At 42.3% G+C, this 20,873-nt stretch overlaps 1 protein-coding gene across 5 annotated transcripts in view; it reads right to left on the bottom strand.

The window, feature by feature from the left end:
• Positions 1–20,322, bottom strand: part of LOC106607780 (protein FAM184A) — a 154,885-nt gene extending 134,563 nt beyond the window's left edge. For 4 of the 5 annotated variants that reach the window (XM_014205127.2, XM_014205130.2, XM_014205129.2 and 1 more), the window contains exons 1-2: positions 19,920–20,276; positions 19,479–19,683 (exon numbers count right to left, since the gene is read on the bottom strand). In XM_014205127.2, the coding sequence (XP_014060602.1) occupies positions 19,479–19,658 (180 nt within the window). In that variant the 5' untranslated portion in view covers positions 19,659–19,683; positions 19,920–20,276. Of the gene's footprint in view, positions 1–19,478; positions 19,684–19,919 lie in introns of all 5 variants that reach the window. The other variant, XM_014205128.2, reaches the window with a different exon arrangement.
• Between the last annotated feature and the right edge of the window lie 551 nt (positions 20,323–20,873).

Raw genomic sequence — 20,873 nt, 5'->3', positions numbered from 1 at the left:
ACAATGGCCTCATGGTGACATCCCTGAGCAGTTTCCTTCCTGTCCTGCAGCTCAGTTCAGAAGGACGACTGCATCTTTGATGTGTCTAGGTGATTTAATATAAATATTAACTTGAAAATGCTTAAAGATATACTCAATGCAGTGGAGGCTGCCGATGGGAGAACGGCTCATAATAATGGCTGGAACAGAGTAAATGGAATGGCATCAAACACATGGAAACCATCTGTTTGATACCATTCCACTGATTCCGCTCCAGCCATTATCACGAGCCCGTTCTCCCCAATTAAGGTGCCACAAACCTCCTGTGATTCCAAAGGGGGTGAATAAATACTTATGCAACGACTACATTTGAGTTATTTCATTTGTATTAATTTGTAAAAAATGTGTATTTTGTGTAGATCAATGACAAAAAATTACAATTAAATCTATTTCAATCCCACTTTGTAACGCAACAAAATAAAAACAAAAGTTCAAGGGGGTGTAGACTTTATATAGTCACGAACATGCACACAGACGCTCTCTCTGTATGTGCCACCACTCTCCCTCGTTAGGCCTGTCTGAGAGGCAAAGCAGCATCATGAAGGGTGCTGTGGGAGAGGCCAGTAAGCCAGGCCTGAGTGAGATCCCTAGCTCAGACTTCTCTAAAACAGGCTTTATAGTGTAGTAAAGGAAGAGAGGGAGTGGGCTCACCTGGTTTAATGTCTCATACAGAGAGAGGCTCTAAAAGCCAACTGACCACAACTAGGACTACAGACATGTACCATAAAACCCTCAATAACTCACGTTTTACAATAACTCACATTTTACAATAACTCACATTCTATTACTGTATTACAGAGACACATTTTATCAATGACGTCATTATATCAACTGTCAGGGGTTTGGTTCCTCTGCTAAGTTCTTACCATTGAGAGTTTCACTGTGAGCTAATTCCAGCCTGCTCTATCGTCTGTAGAATGAGCGTTTATGCAGAGTTGTCAACACCACGTTAGGTGTTAAAACCAAGTGAGATGTCGACCAAGGACAGTAAAACAGATTTGTGGCGGAGCTCAGAAGAACTGAGAGAGGAGTTGGGTAGCACTCCACACACACGATCACACTTGTTGTCGGGCGAACAAACAAGCCCAACACCCGAGCCAAGAGATTTATAACCATTCAACTCCAAAGACCTTGGAGAGGCCTGAAACACAATGCGTTTAATACCATTGACTTTACTTCACAGTGTTCAAAATGGCTCTGACAGTAGCCTATATCAGAGCATGGGAGCCGAGGTTCCCGCTCGTCGCTCTTGGAGCCGCTTCCCACCGAAAATAAATTATTTAGGCTATATTATTTCAATTATTTCAAGGCCATAGCCTACAAAGAAATAAAATGTGAAGCATTTGCGAGTGCGACCAAATAGGTTGGTAGGGACATAAAGCGCTCGGTATTGAAACAATATTTAGTTGTATTAAATCATTGTAGTCTATAAATTGTGCATATTGGCTGTGACTTACTTAGAATTAAATACAAATTAAAGGAAACATGCCTTATTAGGCTCAGTCTACAGTGCCTTTCAATTCTTTATTAGAATCACGAGTTTGATCAGAGTCTGTGGCTTCAGGCGCATGAGATGGTGCCTGGAGCGCAGGCCAGCAGCGGAGAATATTGCAGAGCCACTGGGGATTGCAGAGCCACTGGGGATGCTAAACACTCTTTCGTAAATATTTAGCGAACTCCATGACAGTAGCTAAAGCAAGGGACTATAGCAGCGCACAAGTAGACTACAAATGCATGCTGGGCCGGGCATGCCCGGAGCTCGTAAAGTAAACTCTACTGAAGAGAAATTGGAGTGGGCGAGAAAGCTGACGCTCCAGCCTTTGGGAATCTCGCTCCGAGCTCCAGTCAAATTGGGAACACTCCTCGCTCCGTTCACATACTCTGGCCTCTACATACAGAACCAGTGGTTTTCAACCTGTGGTCTGCAGATCCGCGGGGGCATTGCAGGTGTTATATTTTTTAACAATTTATTTTCTTTAAAAATTAATAACAGTTGGGAGTATTAATGGTATTATAAGCAATTGTACATTCCTTTTCACAATGCAAATTGTTAATAATTGTCACGACTTCCGCCGAAGTCGGCTCCTCTCCTTCTTCGTTCGGCGGTCGACGTCACCGGCTTTCTAGCTATCGCCGCTCCTTTTTTCGTTTATCCATTCGTTTTGTCTTGTTCCCTGCACACCTGGTTTTCATTCCCCAATCACACTACATGTATTTATTCCTCTGTTCCCCCTCATGTCTTTGTGTGTGATTGTTTCGTGTTACGTGTCATTTTTGACATGCTATTTCTGGTGTGCGTTTATTCCGTGTTTTATCACAAGGTATGTTTATTTGTTTGTACTTTATTATTGTGACTGTTTGCACGTTTTTGCACTTTGGCATATTGGATGGAGGTTTCGACGCAGTGGCGTCCGTCTGTTGGTTTCTCCTGCCTAAATAAAGTGTGCGCCTGTTCACAACTCTCTGCTCTCCTGCACCTGACTCCGCTCCCAGTACGCACACCATTGACAGATTCACACACCCTACCATGGAGTCAGCAGGAGCAGGTACCCCGGTCAGAGGAGTTGAGGAGCGCGTCCAGGAACACGCAACAATGCTGCATCATCTCGGTGCCATGATGGATCGCGTTGTCCAGACCATGGACCGCTGGGAGAGACAGGAAGTCTGCTCCCAGTACGCACCCCATTGACAATAATATAGGCCTTTAATTTGTTACATTCGCTGCTAAAATGGACAATTTGACCATTATTTAAATATTATGTAAAAAATATTCTGCGACTCCGCGAATAGTGGTCCTCGAGCTTTTGACGGTGATTTGGTGATCCCTGGAACGGAAAAGGTTGGGAACCGCTGCTCTATACATCAGATCCCCCTGTGGCTCTGTGAGTGTAGAATTGGATGGGGGTTGAGGTGAAAGCATCTTAACATTGATTGTGTATTATGTGATAGCGAGAAGCAGCTGATAGCTCTTGCTGAGTCGGCTGAGTCATTGGGAAAACCAATGAGTCAGAGCAGAGGCCAAAGAGTAGCCAACATACACACATACCCAAAGGGAGGAAATCTCTGGAAGCTGCACTCTGTATTCACAGTACTTCTCTTCATTTTGTTCAGACAGATGTCTAGAGCAGCCAACTAACATCGCCCTGACCCAAACAAAAAGAACAACAGAACCAGAGGGAGGGAGAGAGCGAAGCCTGCAAAACAGAGAATTCAGGGAGATATGAGACAGCTAGACTCAGACACAGTGCCTCCAGTAGTGTCTTCCAGTACGCATGGTAGAACAGGTCCTGACCCCAGCCAGTCCGTTTTTCACTGATATGATTCGCTTTACAGCACCTGGATGACTGAGCTGGCCACCTCGGCAGCCCACAGCCCGGCAGGCTGCACCGACTCGGCATGTTAATGTGGCAGCCATTTACTGGGCCTTAAAAGAAAAGTCTGGCCTAGCCGCTCCGCTCTTCTCATCCGAGCCAGCCAGAGTCAGCAGTCCTCCTCTTACTGTAGCTCATTCCCCACCCCACACCTCCCCTCTTACGGACCGCTGGTGGAGGGGTTCTCGAGTCAACCGCTATTAACTTGCCGCCCTCTGATGCGAAAGGCCAAGTCATATCGGCTCTCTGTCATCTTAATTGGAACATTTCTGCAGCCGCCAAGTCGTGGGCGCTGGTGAGGCGGCCTGTCAGCACTAAGGCAGGGCTCCTCTGATAAGTGCAAAAAGAAAAGCAACCTATCCTTGGGTCCTAGGTCCTGCACTGCACAGCCAGCTACAGGCTGATGAAATCAGGTGCACCAGGAGTAGGCTAGATCTGACTGTACTCCCTTTGACAATGATGAAGAAGAAAAGGGCAAAACAAAATAAAAAAATCATCTAGCCTGGGAATCAGAAAATCAAGTTTTTATTTGATTTTTATGATGGACGGGGAAGTGGATTCCTTTATCTCTTGGCCTTCTTCTGTTTTTGCCGTTAATAATGGCACACAGTCCCTTAGCGGGAGGTTGAGGCAGAGAAGTGAGGCAGCAGAGAGAGGCTGTGATAGCGGAGGGCCCTCCGGGGGTCCTTGGGGAAAGGCCCCTGACCCTGGCCCCTTCCACCAGGCTTACTAATGCATACAGCATCATCTCTTTAACCATGATAGAGCAGGAGCTGTACACTCTAGCCTGTAGTCCTTCCACCAGTTAGAATATTGATTTATTTAGGTTATCTAGTTTCACAAGCTAATGATCTCCCTACCTTCCTTGTAGGAGCAGGATGTATTATGGCTGTGTGTGCTGTTATAAGCTGTATGTTTGTGTGTATTTGAGTGTGGGTGCATGAGAAACAGGTCAAAGTGTTGAAACCGGCAGAAAAGCGTGACACTAACACGTGTGAGAGTGTTTCTGTGAGAGGAGGATGCCTGAGAAGCCAACCCGCAGGGTGTGATCGCTGACAATACCGTGGGGAGACAATGTGCGAGAGACAATAAACCAAATTGATGCATCACATGGGACAATGTGAGGCCGATAGAAAAACAATGAGCGTTGTAGACTAAAGCCCATCGCATGTGAGAGGATGGGGCATCATATTTCTCCCAAACCAGCAGGACATGAAATACAGAGTGAAATATGAACTTGGCCACATTGAAAATTCACAATGTGCTTCAAGGGTGCAAATGACCATGAAATTCCTTTGTCAACAGACGAAACTGGCACTTTACCAAATCAAATCAAATTTTATTTGTCACATGTGCCGAATACAACAGGTGTGTAGACCTTACCGTGAAATGCTTACTTACAAGCCCTTAACCAACAATGCAGTTCAAGAAATCGAGTTAAGAAAATATTTAGTAAATAAACTAAAGTAAAAAATGTAATAAAAAGTAATGATAAAAATAACAATACAGAGGGCTATATACAGGGGGTACCGGTGCCTAGTCAATGTGCGGGGGTACAGGTTAGTCGAGGTAATTTGTAGGTAGGGGTAAAGTGACTAGATAATAAACAGCAAGTAGCAGCAGTGTAAAATCAAGGGGGGGTAAAATAGTCCGGGTGGCCATTCGATTAATTGTTCAGCAGTCTTAGAAGCTGTTAAGGAGCCCTTTGGACCTAGAATTGGTGCTCCTATACCTCTTGCCGTGCGGTAGCAGAGAGAACAGTCTATGACTTGGGTGACTGGAGTCTTTGACAACTTTTGGGCTTTCCAAGTATATAGGTCCTGGATGGCAGGAAGCTTGGCCCCAGTGATGTACTGGGCCATACGCACTACCTTCTGTTGCGCCTTATGGTCGGATGCCGAGCGGTTGCCATAACAGGCGGTGATGCAACCGGTCAGGATGCCTTTGATGGTGCCGCTGTAAAACCTTTTGAGGATCTGAGGACCCATGCCAAATCTTTTCAGTCTCCTGTGGGGGAAAAGGTGTTGTCACGACTGTCTTGGTTTGTTTGGACCATCATAGTTTGTTGCTGATGTGGACACCAAGGAACTTGAAGCTTTCAACCTGCTCCACTACAGCCCCGTCGATGAGAATAGGGGTGTGCTCGGGCCTCCTTTTCCTGTAGTCCACGATCATCTCCTTAGGCAGGTAGCCTAGTGGTTAGAGCATTGGGCCAGTAACCAAAAGGTTGCTAGATCGAATCCCTGAGCTGACAAAGTAAAAATCTGTTGTTCTGCCCCTGAACAAGGCAGTTAGCCCACTGTTCCTAGGCTGTCATTGTAAATAATAATTTGTTCTTAATTGACTTGCCTAATTAAATAAAGGTTAAAAAAAACTTAACTCTAAACCCACTCCACTACAGACCTGTTGATGTGAATGGGGACGTATTCGGCCCTCCTTTTCCTGTAGTCCACGATCATCTCTGTCTTGCTCACGTTGAGGGAGAGGTTGTGTTGGAGAGGCCATCAACCAACTTTAGTGTATAAGAGGCCATCAGCCTGAACCAACAACGTTTGCTTTGAAGTCTTTCGAGGTGGGGGGAGGAGATCATCAGAAAGTATGACTTCCAGGCTCCCAGTGTCCGGTCTGGAGCGTGAAGTCACAAGCTGTGCTGGTCGGCTACTGCCCCTAGAAAGCAGGAAAGTATTCACACCCCTAGACTTTTCCCACATTTTGTTCTGTTACAAAGTGGGATTAAAATATATTTCATTGTAAATGTTTTTGCCAACGATCTACACAAAATACTCTAATGTCAAAGTGGAAGAAAAATTCTAACATTTTTAAAGAAAATAATGAAACATAAAAACAGTGGTTCCTCCTTTAAAAGTTGCGAGCTTACACCGCGGGACTTAGAGGTACCCAGTGTCACGGCTTCATTGCTCCACACCACCACATGGGGAGATGGAGCACTCATTGTGCATTTGGTCACAAGGTTGTTATATGACAAATCATATTGAGTGGTTCCAATGATGAATTTTGACGTGAGCCACCCGTCCCTGGGTGAAGATGGCTGACAAAATGTGCAATTGAGAAGAATATGTTAGTTAATGTAGAGACAAACGTTTGTGCATATTTTTTTGTCATAAAGTTAATTTACGAAAATCGCTATTTAGCAAGTTATCTGACTAGCTAACATTAGCCAGCTAGCTAGTGTTGGGAGAATGAATTCGTAATTCGTGTTGTTTAATGTTTAAGGGACTCCTGAGAAAACCAGCAAACCAGACTGCCGTCTTGTGAAACAGTGGATGTAAAGAATCTAGCTAGCTAAAGCATTTACTGCAAATTGAATGTACAATTGTGTAAACTTGCCTTGCAATGCAGCTGAAGTAACAGCTAACTATTTACTTGCTTATTGTGTAGTGGAGGATAAAAATAACTGTATGCCTATCGATGTGTAGCTGAGACATTCTTTTTCAGTCATATCAAACTCCATTATTTGAATGATGCTGTGTCTGCATGTATGTATTACAATTACACTTCAACAGTGTTTACCACTCCTGCTCCTGGGACATCAATGATTACACATTGTAACTATGCAATAGACTAGAAACATGATTGATTTGTAATTCATATATACAGAAAAAAAGCTATGCATATCTAACTCCCTTCATCTGCATTAATCTGAGGACACAGGATAGTATTTCAATAAGATACTTAATTTCAACCAGTGGAGAATGTGAAACGCTTTATTGAAAGAAGTTCATTATCCAGGTGTTATAAATACATAATAAATGCATTATAATTATGATAATTGTAATATTATAAATACAACTTCAATCTGTACTTCAATGCACATACGGTGTGCATTATAAAACGAGGAAGAAAGACAAGGTAGGGAGAGAGGTGTAGAAGACAGAAAGGGAAAGAGGTAAGAACAGCAGCAGACAGCATATGGTTCATGAATTACAGTGCTAACCTAATATTCTCTCAGTTCATCACAATTGCAGTGTCTCCTAACCAGCCTTGGGCCCCCAGTTGGCCCGAAGGTTATCTTAAGGGTGGATGAGGTGGCGATGACAGGACTGGCTTCCTCTCTCACATCAAAACATACCTGCAGACGAGTGCAAATGGGGGAGGGGGGCTAATAGCTGAACAATAGACTATTCAACCTTTACTAAAGAATAGTCTAATAGCCGAGCTAGGTGTGGGAAAAAAAAAAAAAAACGATCACAGACCAGATTTGCCCTAACAACCAAGGGATAGCTTGCTACTCAATGTAATAAAGTAATGACTTTTCAAATAAGTTACCTTACACGTTATGTTGGCTGACAATGTTAGCTACGCTGTGCTTATGAACCACATAGCATATCATTACACCGGTATGTTAGCTAGCTAGCTACGTAACGTTAATAGTTATACATCAAACTTGCCAGTATATTAACTATAGGCTATTTAACTACAAAACGTTTATTGACTTGATTATTCTCGTCATTCTTAGCTTAGCTAAATAGTATTGTCGTTGTGCTTTCTCAATGGACATTCGGGTGCTTTCGTGAATTCGCTCTGGCTATCTATAGGCTGGACAATAGAACGAGTCAAAATTCACCTAAGGTTGAAAAACGGCTTAAGAACTTTGGCTAAGCTGGAACATTAGCGCGAGCCCATAGCAAATAAATGGAATCGAACGTTCGCAGAGCCTGTTTTGACTGGTGTGATGCTTAGAATTCCATTAAAAATGTATCCCTTTTTATTTTACCACTAATCTGTTCGTCAGACGAAACTGGAAAAAAACAACTTGTGTAGAAAGTAAATATCCGCACCTCGATGGTGTCAACTGTGCTTATGTCTGCGTAATGAAAAAGTAGGGAAAAAATAAAAAAAACTTTGACTATTTCTGCTCTACTGATCGATGACAAATGAGCTCGCTGCCCAGACTTACACAATTACAAAGAGGAGAATACTCCTGATTAAAATGGTGCCCGTGTAACAGTTTTGCTTCCGTTCCGCTCCTCGCCCTGAACCAGGGACCCTCTGCACACGTCGACAACAGCCACCCTCGAAGCATCGTTACCCATCGATCCACAAAAGCCGCGCCCTTGCAGTCACCGATTGAAACGCTATTAGGGCGCACCCGCTAACTAGCTAGCCATTTCACACCGGTTAAACCCAACTTGAAAAAAAATAATATATATACACAATGAGATATTTGGTGAAATAGACCGGCATGCCTCTCCATAGGAAAACAATTGGGGAAGCTCAGCGTTCCAAGGGCAAAAAGTATTTTGGGGCTAGCATTTGAGGACAACCGAGCTAGCTGCCCAGGCTTACATAATTAGAAAGAGGAGATTGTCATGATTAAAATGGCGTCTGACTTGAAAAGAATCTAAATATACACATTGCGAGATATTTGGCGAAATAGACAGACATGCCTATATTTCTCCCATAGGTAACAATGGGAAGACCGCAGAGTTCCAATATTATTGTTGTTTACATTTTAACTATAAAACAACAAGAGCAGGTCTCATTGCCAACAATAGCAAAGCAGGCATTGTGACATTGAACAATAAGCTGGGAATAGAACGTTCGGAAAGCGAGTTGGTGCCACGGTGCTCAATAGAACTAATAGGAGCTGGCAGGGTGAAAAATGCACTAAAATAAGGCCTGTTTTTTTCACGATTATGTCAAAACGACAGCAAGCAGCTGGGAAATATGGTCATATTATGAAACTGGGCTCCACGGCGGATGCAATGAACTAGTTTTTATCAGAAAAGAACATTGTTAAACATGTCATGTGTCTAGCCTACTATCTACATGGACTTCAGAGCACTCTCGTCTGAGTGTACCAGAGCGCAGAATAACAGAGCACAGTAGCCTAATAAACAAATAACCACATTTCGTTAATAAAATAAAGATAAAAAAAATACTCTTTCAAAATGCAAATGTTGATTTAGTTATGGATCCATAACGAATTACTATGGGAATAAATATCACTGATTTACAGAAATATTGGAACAAAGTTGTCTAATGAAGGCAAACCATTTAGAATCCTCCAATCCTGTAGCCTACTCCCGACAATCACGTTGTACAGCGCCATATTTTCCATTCCATCCTAATGGAAACCCTTAGGGTTTCATTTATCATTTTCTCTGAATGGAAACACCATTATATTAATCAAATGAATTAAGCCACATTTCTTAAAATCAATCCCATATACTATGTTATTACAAAAAAAAAAGTTAAATTCTCTGGTAATGCCAATATGGAATACTATCAAATGCTTCTCAAAGATGCCCTCTGGTGGTCAAACTAGCAATAACTTGCAGTAACAGAAGAAATGGCTGAGAATTAAATGACGTGCCACAGAATGCTGCAGCAGCACGCAGGGTGTGCTGCAGTATGATGCAACTTTTAAAGGAGGAACCACTGTATTCAACCTTCTGAGTCAATATGTTAGAATCACCTTTGGCAGCGATTACAGCTGTGAGTCTTTATGGGTAAGTCTAAGAGCTTTGCACACCTGGATTGTACAATATTGGCACATTATTCTTAAAAAAAAAATGACAAGCTCTGTCAAGTTGGTTGTTGATCATTGCTAGACATTTTCAAGCTGTGTTTTATTGTCCTGCTGAAAGGTGAATTTGTCTGTTGGAAAGCAGACTGAACCAGGTTTTCCTCTAGGATTTTGCCTGTGCTTAATTCTATTCCGTAGTTTTTTAACAATAAAAAAAAACTCCCTAGTCCTTGCCGATGACAAGCATACCCATAACATGATGCAGTCACCACCATGCTTGAAAATATGAAGAGTGGTACTCAGTGATGTGTTGTGTTGGATTTGCCCGAAACATAACGCTTTGTATTCAGGAAAAAAAGTTCATTTCTTTGTCACATTTTTGCAGTTTTACTTTGGTATTACTGTATTACTTGAGTGCCTTATTGCAAACAGGATGCATGTTTTGGAATATTTGTATTCTGCACAGGCTTCCTTCTTTTCACTCTGTCATTTAGGTTAATATTGTGGTGTAACTACAATGTTGTTGATCCATCCTCAGTTTTCTCCTATCACAACCATTAAACTCTGTAACTGTTTTAAAGTCACCATTGGCCTCATGGTGAAATCCATGAGTGGTTTCCTTCCTCTTGCTCAAATGGATATTCAATGTCTGCTTTTTTTTTTTACCCATCTACCAATAGGTGACCTTCTTTGCGAGGCACCTCCCTGGTCTTTGTGGTTGTATCTGTGTTCGAAATTCACTGCTCAACTGAGGGACCTTACAAATAATTGTATGTGTGGGGTACAGAGATGAGGACGTCAGTCAAAAATCATATTAAACACTATTATTGCACACAGGAGTCTTGCAACTTATTATGTGACTTGTTAATCACATTTTTACTCCTGAACTTGTTTAGGCTTGCCACTACAAAGGGGTTGAAAACGTATTGACTCAAGACATTTCAGCTTTTCATTTTGAATTAACATTTCAAAAAACATAATTCCATTTTGACATTATGGGGTATATTGTGTGTAGGCCAGTAACACAAAATCTCAATCCATTTGAAATTCAGGCTGTAACACAACAAAATGTGGAAAAAGCCAAGTGGTGTGAATACTTTAAGACACTGTAAATTACGTTTGCTAGAATGGCCCCCCCAAAAAAATGTGATGGCCGTGTAGGCCTCTAAAATGTGTTTATGATCAAGTTTGCTATAAATGTAGATATTTAATTAAATAGTGATCCATTGACCATGAACGTTTGCTAGTTATGGCCTCTTTCACCATGATCCCTAGCGATTTTGTTGCCATTCAGCCCCATTGAGCAATATGGCGTGTTTCAAATTCAAATAGTTCCAGTTTCATGCGCCATCGGGAGTTTTTCATAGGAATGCATGGATGACGTCAGCACTATCACCATCTACTGGTTTTAATGTCTATGATGACACCTTATCCTTATCATACTGCATGACATCTCTGAACATGGCCATGGCAACATCATGCACGGATGGAGAGTCAGTGAGCAGCACACACAAGTGTAAACAGGAACATGTTTTACGCAGATTATCAACGATGAGTCTTAACTCGACGTGAGCCCGAGCTGGTCGGGTGGAAACGTGAGCTTTAATAACGCACGGGGGAGCACGGGTTTGTGACGCAGCCACCAGTCAGTCACGTTAAGACCTGTGCTGACATTAGTCGTGGCTTTCCTGTGAAACACCCACCTGACACCTCCAACCTGCCCTCTCTAATCTCCACCTGTCTAGGTTCTGGGGTATTTGTTCTGGGGTATTTCCTCACGTTCCTGTAGAAACTCAGTACAGTACAGTCCCCTAACAACAAACAGCCAGCCAGTTCAAATAGCCTTGTCAAATGCTTGGGGATATTTCATTAGAAATGCATAGGATACTTTTACACACATTGGCCAGAATGGTATTGTTTCCTCGGCTTCACTCCTGCCTGTCTCTAGAATACACTTGAGGTGGAACAATTGGAGCTAGAAGCACCTTCAGAGGCACGTTCCAGAACTTTCCAGGCTAAACCCTGCGTTATTGTCACCACAGAGGTGTGTTCTGGCAGACGACAGATGAGCAGCATGTACAGTATGGCAGTGACCATTTACCACAGATTGCATCACAGTCAGTGGTGTATCAGAGAAAACTTTAATCATATTTCCTGTGATAAGGGTGTGCCATGGGGTGCGAGAGTATCTTAATGAAATCTGACGTGGGATTGTGACAATCAGCCAAGAGCATCCTGCCAAGGTTAATAACAACTCCTGCCTTTTTCAACAGCAGGGTTCAATCTTGACAGTTTGTTCATTTGATTTCGCCCCCTCTCTGAATCCTTCTGGGAGAATAATTGAAATAATTTTCAATATCCCCAGTGCCTCCAGGTAAAGTCATGGACAATTTGTGTTCTCAAAGAACAAGCATTTTTCCTCACCACAAGATAAAATAATTTCCTGTCTTGACTAGTTATTCTCTCCATAAATTACACATTTGCTAACAAAGAATGAGTTTTCAGACTTCCTGTCTTGCAAGCCCTCTGCGGCACAACTTTGTTTGAATTCTTGCAGTACGTTTGCTAACCACTTACAGGTACTGTAGCGTTAACGTTGGCAGAGTAAGCGTTTTCTGTTAAGCCTGTAGTGCCATTTCAGTCCCTATCTGAGGTCCACCAGATAAGGCTGAAGCGGTTTTCTAAAATAACATATTGTTAAGGTTCCTCCCAGTCCCACTACCTATTGGAACTAAGCCCTGGAGCCCAGGGCCGTAGCCATCTGCTCTGCAGCATGGCCCAGCCTGCCACCTGATAAATCAGAGAAATCAAATAACTTCTAACCCCTGGATTATGGCACAACACATGCAGACATTGCAGTGCACTATATTCCCCTCTCTGGCAGGGGTATTAACACATCACAGCAGTCTGAGCCCATCCTCTGAGTGATCTCTCTATAGAGAGAGATTCACTGGGGAGAGGGGACGGACGGGACCACCTGGCACGGCTGGGAGAAACACATTCCTTCAAGTGCTGTCATCACTTTACACAGAGCAGCCCGCTCCATTGCAGAAGTAAACACGGCGCTGGGAGCTAGCTGGAGCTAAATCAGAGGTGGAATGAAACCAAAGTGAAACATGCGCCAGTGGCCAGGTTAACTGGGCAGTGCTTGGGTAACGGGGGGGCTACCACTCTGGCTCCAACTGGCTCTTGGCTCCAGATCATTCTGTAAAGGCAGTCTTGTTGAACCTATGTGGGAATCTGAATCATCAAGATACACTACATGGCCAAAAATATGTGGACACCTACTCGTCGAACATCACATCCCACCACTAATTTGAAGGGGTGTCCACATCCTTTTGGCCATGTAGTGTACAACGTACTTATTAGTAACATAATATATTACATGATCTACATCAATGAGGAAACAGAGTTTAACTGTACTGTGTTGTGTTGGTCTAACCTAACCAATATTGTTGTAGTTTGAGAGCCTACAGCTAGATCCAACACGGTTCATCAGCTCAGTACTTAAATTAACCTATAAAATGAGACTGCTTTGCACATAGTACCCTTTTTCTCCTTGGGTACATAATAATAAAATAAGTGTCTCCATAATATTCCGTTTTCAGGTGCTTTTGTCTATAAACCCATTATCGGACTCATTAGCAAAGCTAAGGACAAAGGATTGGTCAAGGCCAGTTACTTCAGAAAAATATGCATCTTAATACCCGCATGATATTGTCTTGAATTATAATGAACTGGTTGCTATGGAAGCAATAGCCTACTTACAGTCCTGACAGCCATCCTCTATAAAATGAAACAGACAGTAAAATACAGCTCTCACACAGGCAGTCATACAACAAAAAATAATTTTACAGAATGGATTTTAATCAAGCGATGTGACACAATATCTGATGTAAACTGACCAATGAAGTGAGTCTTATAATATTGTACAGAAATATAAATCATATTGATATTAGGTTGCCTTTCAAATAGATAAATACAGTAGGCTAAAATATGGCTCCTCAGCTTGAAACACCCTTGCATCCAAATGTTATTTGCTGCATCACTTACAGTATTCAGGTGAGAGATAGAAACAAACATGTACTACTGTGCTGTAAGGCTGAGAAATATAAATGTCTTGCATCTCAATGAGCTGCAAAATACTGTAGTGTCGACCTACTCTGAATGACACTGCAAACGCTATGAATCAGGACCTTACCGCAAGGAATAGGAGACAATGTTTTCACCAGACTAGAGCATCAGCGACAGACAATGGAGCTGCCTTCTGAAGGACAGGTTAGATTTATCCCTTTTCAGACCATGTCCACTACCTCAATGTTCCGACTGAGTTATGACCTGGACAAGAGGGCACTTACCACTAGTCTTCAATCAGATGAAGTCTGTGTCTGTTTGACAAGGAGGAACAAGAAAATACATTTCTTAACAGATGTTGCACAGAGGGGCTGCTGGTGTCTCCGAAACACAACAACCTGGCCACACCCTGTTTGGGTTAGTTGGAGGTAGGATGCAACAGCTGTATTGCTCCTTCTTGTATGACCAAGCCTTTGAATTGGTTGTCATATTGAAAACCGCAAGGTTAGAGTATGAAAATACTAGCCTGATGGCCCAGTCTGCCTTGCGCTTTAGCCAACTAACTCACATATAATGTAGTGAAGTGTGAAACCCTGCCACAAGGAAAAGCTGTGCCCACTTCAAAGAGTTAATAGCCCATATGAGGTCAGGTTATAAACTCAGCAAAAAAAAGAAACATCCCTTTTTCAGGACCCTGTCTTTCAAAGATATTTCATAAAAATCCAAATAACTTCATAGATCTTCATTGTAAAGGGTTTAAACACTGTTTCCCATGCTTGTTCAATGAACCATAAACAACTAATCCAAATAATGCACCTAACACTAACAGCTTACAGACGGAGGGAATTAATGTCACAGTTATGAAAACTTAGGACACTAAAGAGGCCTTTCCACTGACTCTGAAATATACCAAAAGAAAGATACCCAGGGTCTCTGCTCATCTGCTTGAACGTGCATTAGGCATGCTGCAAGGAGGCATGAGGACTGCAGATGTGGCCAGGGCGATAAATTGCAATGTCCGTACTGTGAGACGCCTAAGACAGTGCTACAGGGAGACAGGACGGACAGCTGATCGTCCTCGCAGTGGCAGAGCACGTGTAACAACACCTGCACAGGATTGGTACATCTGAACACCACACCTGCGGGACAGGTACAGGATGGCAACAACAACTGCCCGAGTTACACCAGGAACGCACAATCCCTCCATCTGTGCTCAGACTGTCCGCAATAGGCTGAGAGAGGCTGGACTGAGGGCTTGTAGGCCTGTTGTAAGGCAGGTCCTCACCAGACATCACCGGCAACACCGTCGCCTATGGGCACAAGGCCACCGTCGCTGGACCAGACACGACTGGCAAGTGCTCTTCACTGACGAGTCGCGGTTTTGTCTCATCAGGGGTGATGGTCGGATTCGGGTTTATCGTCGAAGGAATGAACGTTACACCGAGGCCTGTATGATGGAGTGGGATCGGTTTGGAGGTGGAGGGTCCGTCATGGTCTGTGGCGGTGTGTCACAGCATCATCGGACTGAACTTGATGTCACTGCAGACAATCTCAACGCTGTGCGTTACAGGGAACACATCCTCCTCCCTCATGTGGTACCCTTCCTGCAGGCTTATCCTGACATGACCCTCCAGCATGACAATGCCACCAGCCATACTGCTCGTTCTGTACGTGATTTCCTGCAAGACAGGAATGTCAGTGTTCTGCCATGGCCAGCAAAGAGCCCGGATCTCAATCCCAATGAGCATGTCTGGGACCTGTTGGATCGGAGGGTGAGGGCTAGGGCCATTCCCCTCAAGAAATGTCAGGGAACTTGCAGGTGCCTTGGTGGAACAGTGGGGTAACATCTCTCACAGCAAGAACTGGCAAATCTGGTGCAGCCTATGAGGAGGAGATGCACTGCAACACTTAATGCAGCTGGTGGCCACACCAGATACTGACTGTTACTTTTGATTTTGACCCCCCCTTTGTTCAGGGACACATTATTACATTTCTGTTAGCCACATGTCTGTGGAACTTGTTCAGTTCATGTCTCAGTTGTTGAATCTTGTTATGTTCTTGTTATGTTCCTACAAATATTTGCACATGTTAACCTGTTTGGGATAGGGGGCAGTATTTTCACGGCCGGATAAAAAAAACATACCCGATTTAATCTGGTTACTACTCCTGCCCAGAAACTAGAATATGCATATAATTAGTAGATTTGGATAGAAAACACTAAAAAGTTTCTAAAACGGTGTGAATGGTGTCTGTGAGTATAACAGAACTCATATGGCAGGCCAAAACCTGAGAAGATTCCATACAGGAAGTGCCCTGTCTGACAATTTGTTCTCCTTCTGTGGCATCTCTATCGAAAATACAGCATCTCTGCTGTAACGTGACATTTTCTAAGGCTTCCATTGGCTCTCAGAAGGCGCCAGAAAGTGGAATGACATCTCTGCAGTCTTTGGGCGAAAAACAGCAGGAGTTTTTGTGAGTGGTCAGGCAGGGAACAATGACACTGGAGATGCGCGTCCACGAGAGACGACTCCATTTTTTTCTTTCAGACTTTAATGAATACAACGTCGCCCAGTTGGAATATTATTGCTATTTTACGAGAAAAATAGCATAAAAATTGATTTTAAACAGCGTTTGACATGCTTCGAAGTACGGTAATGGAATATTTTGAAAATTTCTGTCACGAAATGCGCTCGCGCGTCACCCTTCAGATAGTGACTTGAATGCACGAACAAAACGGAGGCATTTGAATATAACTATGGATTATTTGGACCCAAAACAACATTTGTTGTTGAAGTAGAAGTCCTGGGAGTGCATTCTGACGAAGAACAGCAAAGGTAATCCAATTTTTCTTATAGTAAATCTGAGTTTGGTGAGGGCCAAACTTGGTGGGTGTCAAATTAGCTAGCCATGATGGCCGGGCTATGTACTCAGAATATTGTAAAATGTGCTTTCGCCGAAAAGCTATTTTAAAATCTGACACCGCGATTGCATAAAGGAGTTCTGTATCTATAATTCTTAAAATAATTTTTATGTTTTTTGTGAACGTTTATCGTGAGTAATTTAGTAAATTCACCGGAAGTTTGCGGTGGGTATGCTAGTTCTGAACATCACATGCTAATGTAAAAAGCGGGTTTTTGATATAAATATGAACTTGATTGAACAAAACATGCATGTATTGTATAACATAATGTCCTAGGAGTGTCATCTGATGAAGATCATCAAAGGTTAGTGCTGCATTTAGCTGTGGTTTTGGTTTTTGTGACATATATGCTTGCTTTGAAAATGGCTGTGTGATTATTTTTGGCAGGGTACTCTCCTGACATAATCTAATGTTTTGCTTTTTTGAAATCGGACAATGTGGTTAGATTAACGAGAGTCTTGTCTTTAAAATGGTGTAAAATAGTCATATGTTTGAGAAATTGAAGTTATAGCATTTGAGGTATTTTATATTTCGCGCCACGCTCTACCACTGGATATTGGTGAGGCGTTCCGCTAGCGGAACATCTGTCCCTAACAGGTTTTAAGTTTGCTGAAAATAAACGCAGTTGACAATGAGAGAACGTATCTTTTTTTGCTGAGTTTAGATGGGTTGGTTGTTTAGCAACAAAACCGACGTGTGCGTAGCTAGGTTGAAAAACAGACAGGGTTGGCTTAGACTGTTCACGACATGTAAACTATATTTAGTCTCCAAATGTTTAATGAAAACATAAATACATTTGCACAATGAGCACTTGTTGTCTCTCAAATACATCGATACAGTTGTTGGTTAGCTAGCTAGGCGAATTTTAGATACAATGAGCTGAAACGAGCCACCTACGATTCCCCACAAGGCAGCCTCTGTGAATTGTTGCTAACTATCTGACATTCAGAATTATAACAACGCATACCTCCTTCTGGTAACATTGCGCGTGCAATATTTTTGTGACTTTGTCAGCCATCTCGTCTATAGGCTAATATGGAACCACTATCTCTCATCTTCACTTCAATGGATCTTGCTCCTAGTGTGGATGGGCAACCTGGTCTCAGAACATTTTGTATATTTCTATTAGTAAATCCACAACACTACATTTAGTATGATATGTATTAATTTGCCGATGTACATCACCCATTTCGTATGATATCTTACGAATTACAATTCGTATTACAGTAACAGTCAAAAGTTTGGACACACCTACTCATTCAAGGGTTTTTCTATATTTTTACTATTTTATACATTGTAGAATAATAGTGAATAGATCAAAATTATGAAATAACACATATGGCATCATGTGGTAAGCAACAAGTATTAAACAAATAAAAAAATATTTTATATTTGAGATTCTTCAAAGCAGCCACCCTTTGCCTTGATGACAGCTTTGTACGTTCTTGGCATTCTCTCAACCAGCTTCATGAGGTAGTCACTTGGAATGCATTTCAATTAACAGGTGTGCCTTGTTAATTTGTGGAATTTCTTTCCTTCTAGCTGGCTAACGTTAGCTAGGCTAGGGTTTAGGGTTAAGTTTAGGAGTTAGGTTAAAGGGTTAGGGTTAGTGGAAGGGTTAGCTAAAAGGGTTAAGGTTAGGGTTAGAGGATAGGTATGCTAAAAGGGTTAAGGTTAGGGGAAGTGTTAGCTAACATGCTAAGTAGTTACAAAGTAGCTCAAAAGTAGTAAATAGATGAAAAGTTGCTAAATAGCTGAAGTTGCCTGTGATGACATTCGAACTTGCAACCTTTGCGTTGCTAGACACTCGGGTTATACGCCCACCCATCCACCCCGACCACTTTTGTTCTTCCCTTAAGTAACAATCTGTTTTATTTACATTTTAGTCTCTTATCCAGAGCGACTTACAGCAGTGAATGCATACATTTCATTAAAAAAAATTATTCTGTACTGGTCCCCCATGGGAATCGAACCCACAACCCTGGCGTTGCAAACACCATGCTCTACCAACTGAGCCACACGGGACCAGTGTAACCATACCAATCGTAACATACTAATTTGAGTGTCCGGGATTAACATTTACTATGTTATGTGTAGTCTATTAGACCAGGCTGGGATGGAATACTTGCTTCCTAAATTACCTTGTAGAAAAACATAGGTTATATTAAAATGGGTAATAATTAAATGTTCTTAATTTGAAAATGGCCCTCACACTATCAATTCATTCCAGCTGGTGGTATAAACAGCTGTCAGCACCGAGGGTTAAAATGTATTATTATTGAGCACTAGTGCAAGATTTATGTGAGTACTACTGTAAGAACGTTCCGTGTTCAATGTTATGTTTGCATACATATGACCAAACTAGGCATATCATTATGTAAGAACTGAATAATTCCAAGCTATATATAAAATAATTGTAACATGTTGCGTTTTGTATAATCAGAGCATTGATTCGCTGATGCAGGATGCGAGGACTGGGCTACCTCCTCAGCACCCGAGCCTTGACAAGTGCAGCAGCATCACAACACCTGATTAAAGACCGGTCCATTGGTACTCGATTATCTATAACAGTTACAATCCTTACCTTTGTCAGCTGTGCAATTTTCTTGCTCATTTTGAGGTGTAGATCTTGGGTATATTCCATGGTGATGCCCGACTGGTAAGACATTGTAGAGGATGAGCCAGAATTATATTTCCCTGCTCCGGACGATGGATTGCCAGCTGCAGGGCTGTAGTATTGCTGCCAACCCGCTCCAGTCGCCATCTTCACGATCCTTCAAATGTTGTTACTAGAAGAATGTGATGTATCAATGACAATAGCACAAAGGTCAAAGCAGGTTCCCTTGCAACAGGATCTTTCTCCTCAAATCCGTAAAATAAAAATACATCAAGACATACTGCTTGATAATATCAATGTCTGTCATTTTCTGCAAGTCAAAACAAATGCAATACAGTTGCTGTTAGCGTAACGTTTTAATAACACATGAAAATCGAGTACAACAAAAACGCAATTAACACTGCCTACCGTCTTCATCAAAGAAACGTTGCCGTGTGTTTCATGAAGGGGTCCTCAGCATTAGCTAGCCAACGTCAGCTAACGTTAAGTGTGGCAGTAGCGTTCCTTTGACCACACTCAAATTCTTGATATTCTTCGCTTTGTATTTGACAAGCAAGGAGTCACCTGTCACGGGTATTTGCTCAAATTAAAATCTTGTTGAATTGATGTTACTCACATTGAACCCGGTATTTTGCACCGGAGAACGCCGGTCCGTAGAGGGGTTTCTTCAATGCATAGCTAGCTTGTATCAGCTCTTGTGTGTGGCTCTCTGACAGGCTGAGTGGTTGCTGTATTGCTGAAGACTCTGTTACCAAGGATGACTTCAACAGTTTACGTTACTGTCAATGACGTCAGTTCCGTTCGTTTTCACTCTCTCCCATCGCTTTCAATGATGCTGATTTTTTTTTTGGGGGGGGGTATAGCTGCGATGGGATCGGAGTCAGGTGACACGTGCACTTGTCACGTTCTGACCATAGAAAGCTTTTATTTTCTATGGTAGAGTAGGTCAGGGCGTGACAGGGGGTTTTGTCTAGTTTATTTATTTCTATGTTGGTTCTAGTTTCTTTTTTCTATGTTGGGGGTTTGTCTAGTTTCTGTATTTCTATGTGGGGTTCTAGATTTTGTATTTCTATGTCGTTTTTTTGGGATGATCTCCAATTAGAGGCAGCTGGTCATCGTTGTCTCTAATTGGGGATTATATTTAAGTTGTTGGTTTTCCCACTAGGTTTTGTGGGAGATTATTTTGAGTAAGTGTATGTTGCAGCTCTTCGTCAATAATTGTGGAACGATACACACGCTGCGCTCTGGTCCCATTCTTCAGACAGCTGTGACAGCACTACATTTCAATAGTGTTAATCAAAATATTAAACAAATATTGTTGAATGTTTGTTTGTATATGTGTGTGTGTGTAGCCTGTTTGTG

The sequence above is a fragment of the Salmo salar genome, chromosome ssa06 (assembly GCF_905237065.1).
Source record: "Salmo salar chromosome ssa06, Ssal_v3.1, whole genome shotgun sequence".
NCBI classification, from domain to species: Eukaryota; Metazoa; Chordata; class Actinopteri; order Salmoniformes; family Salmonidae; genus Salmo; species Salmo salar.
This window is presented reverse-complemented; position numbering and strand designations above follow the sequence as displayed.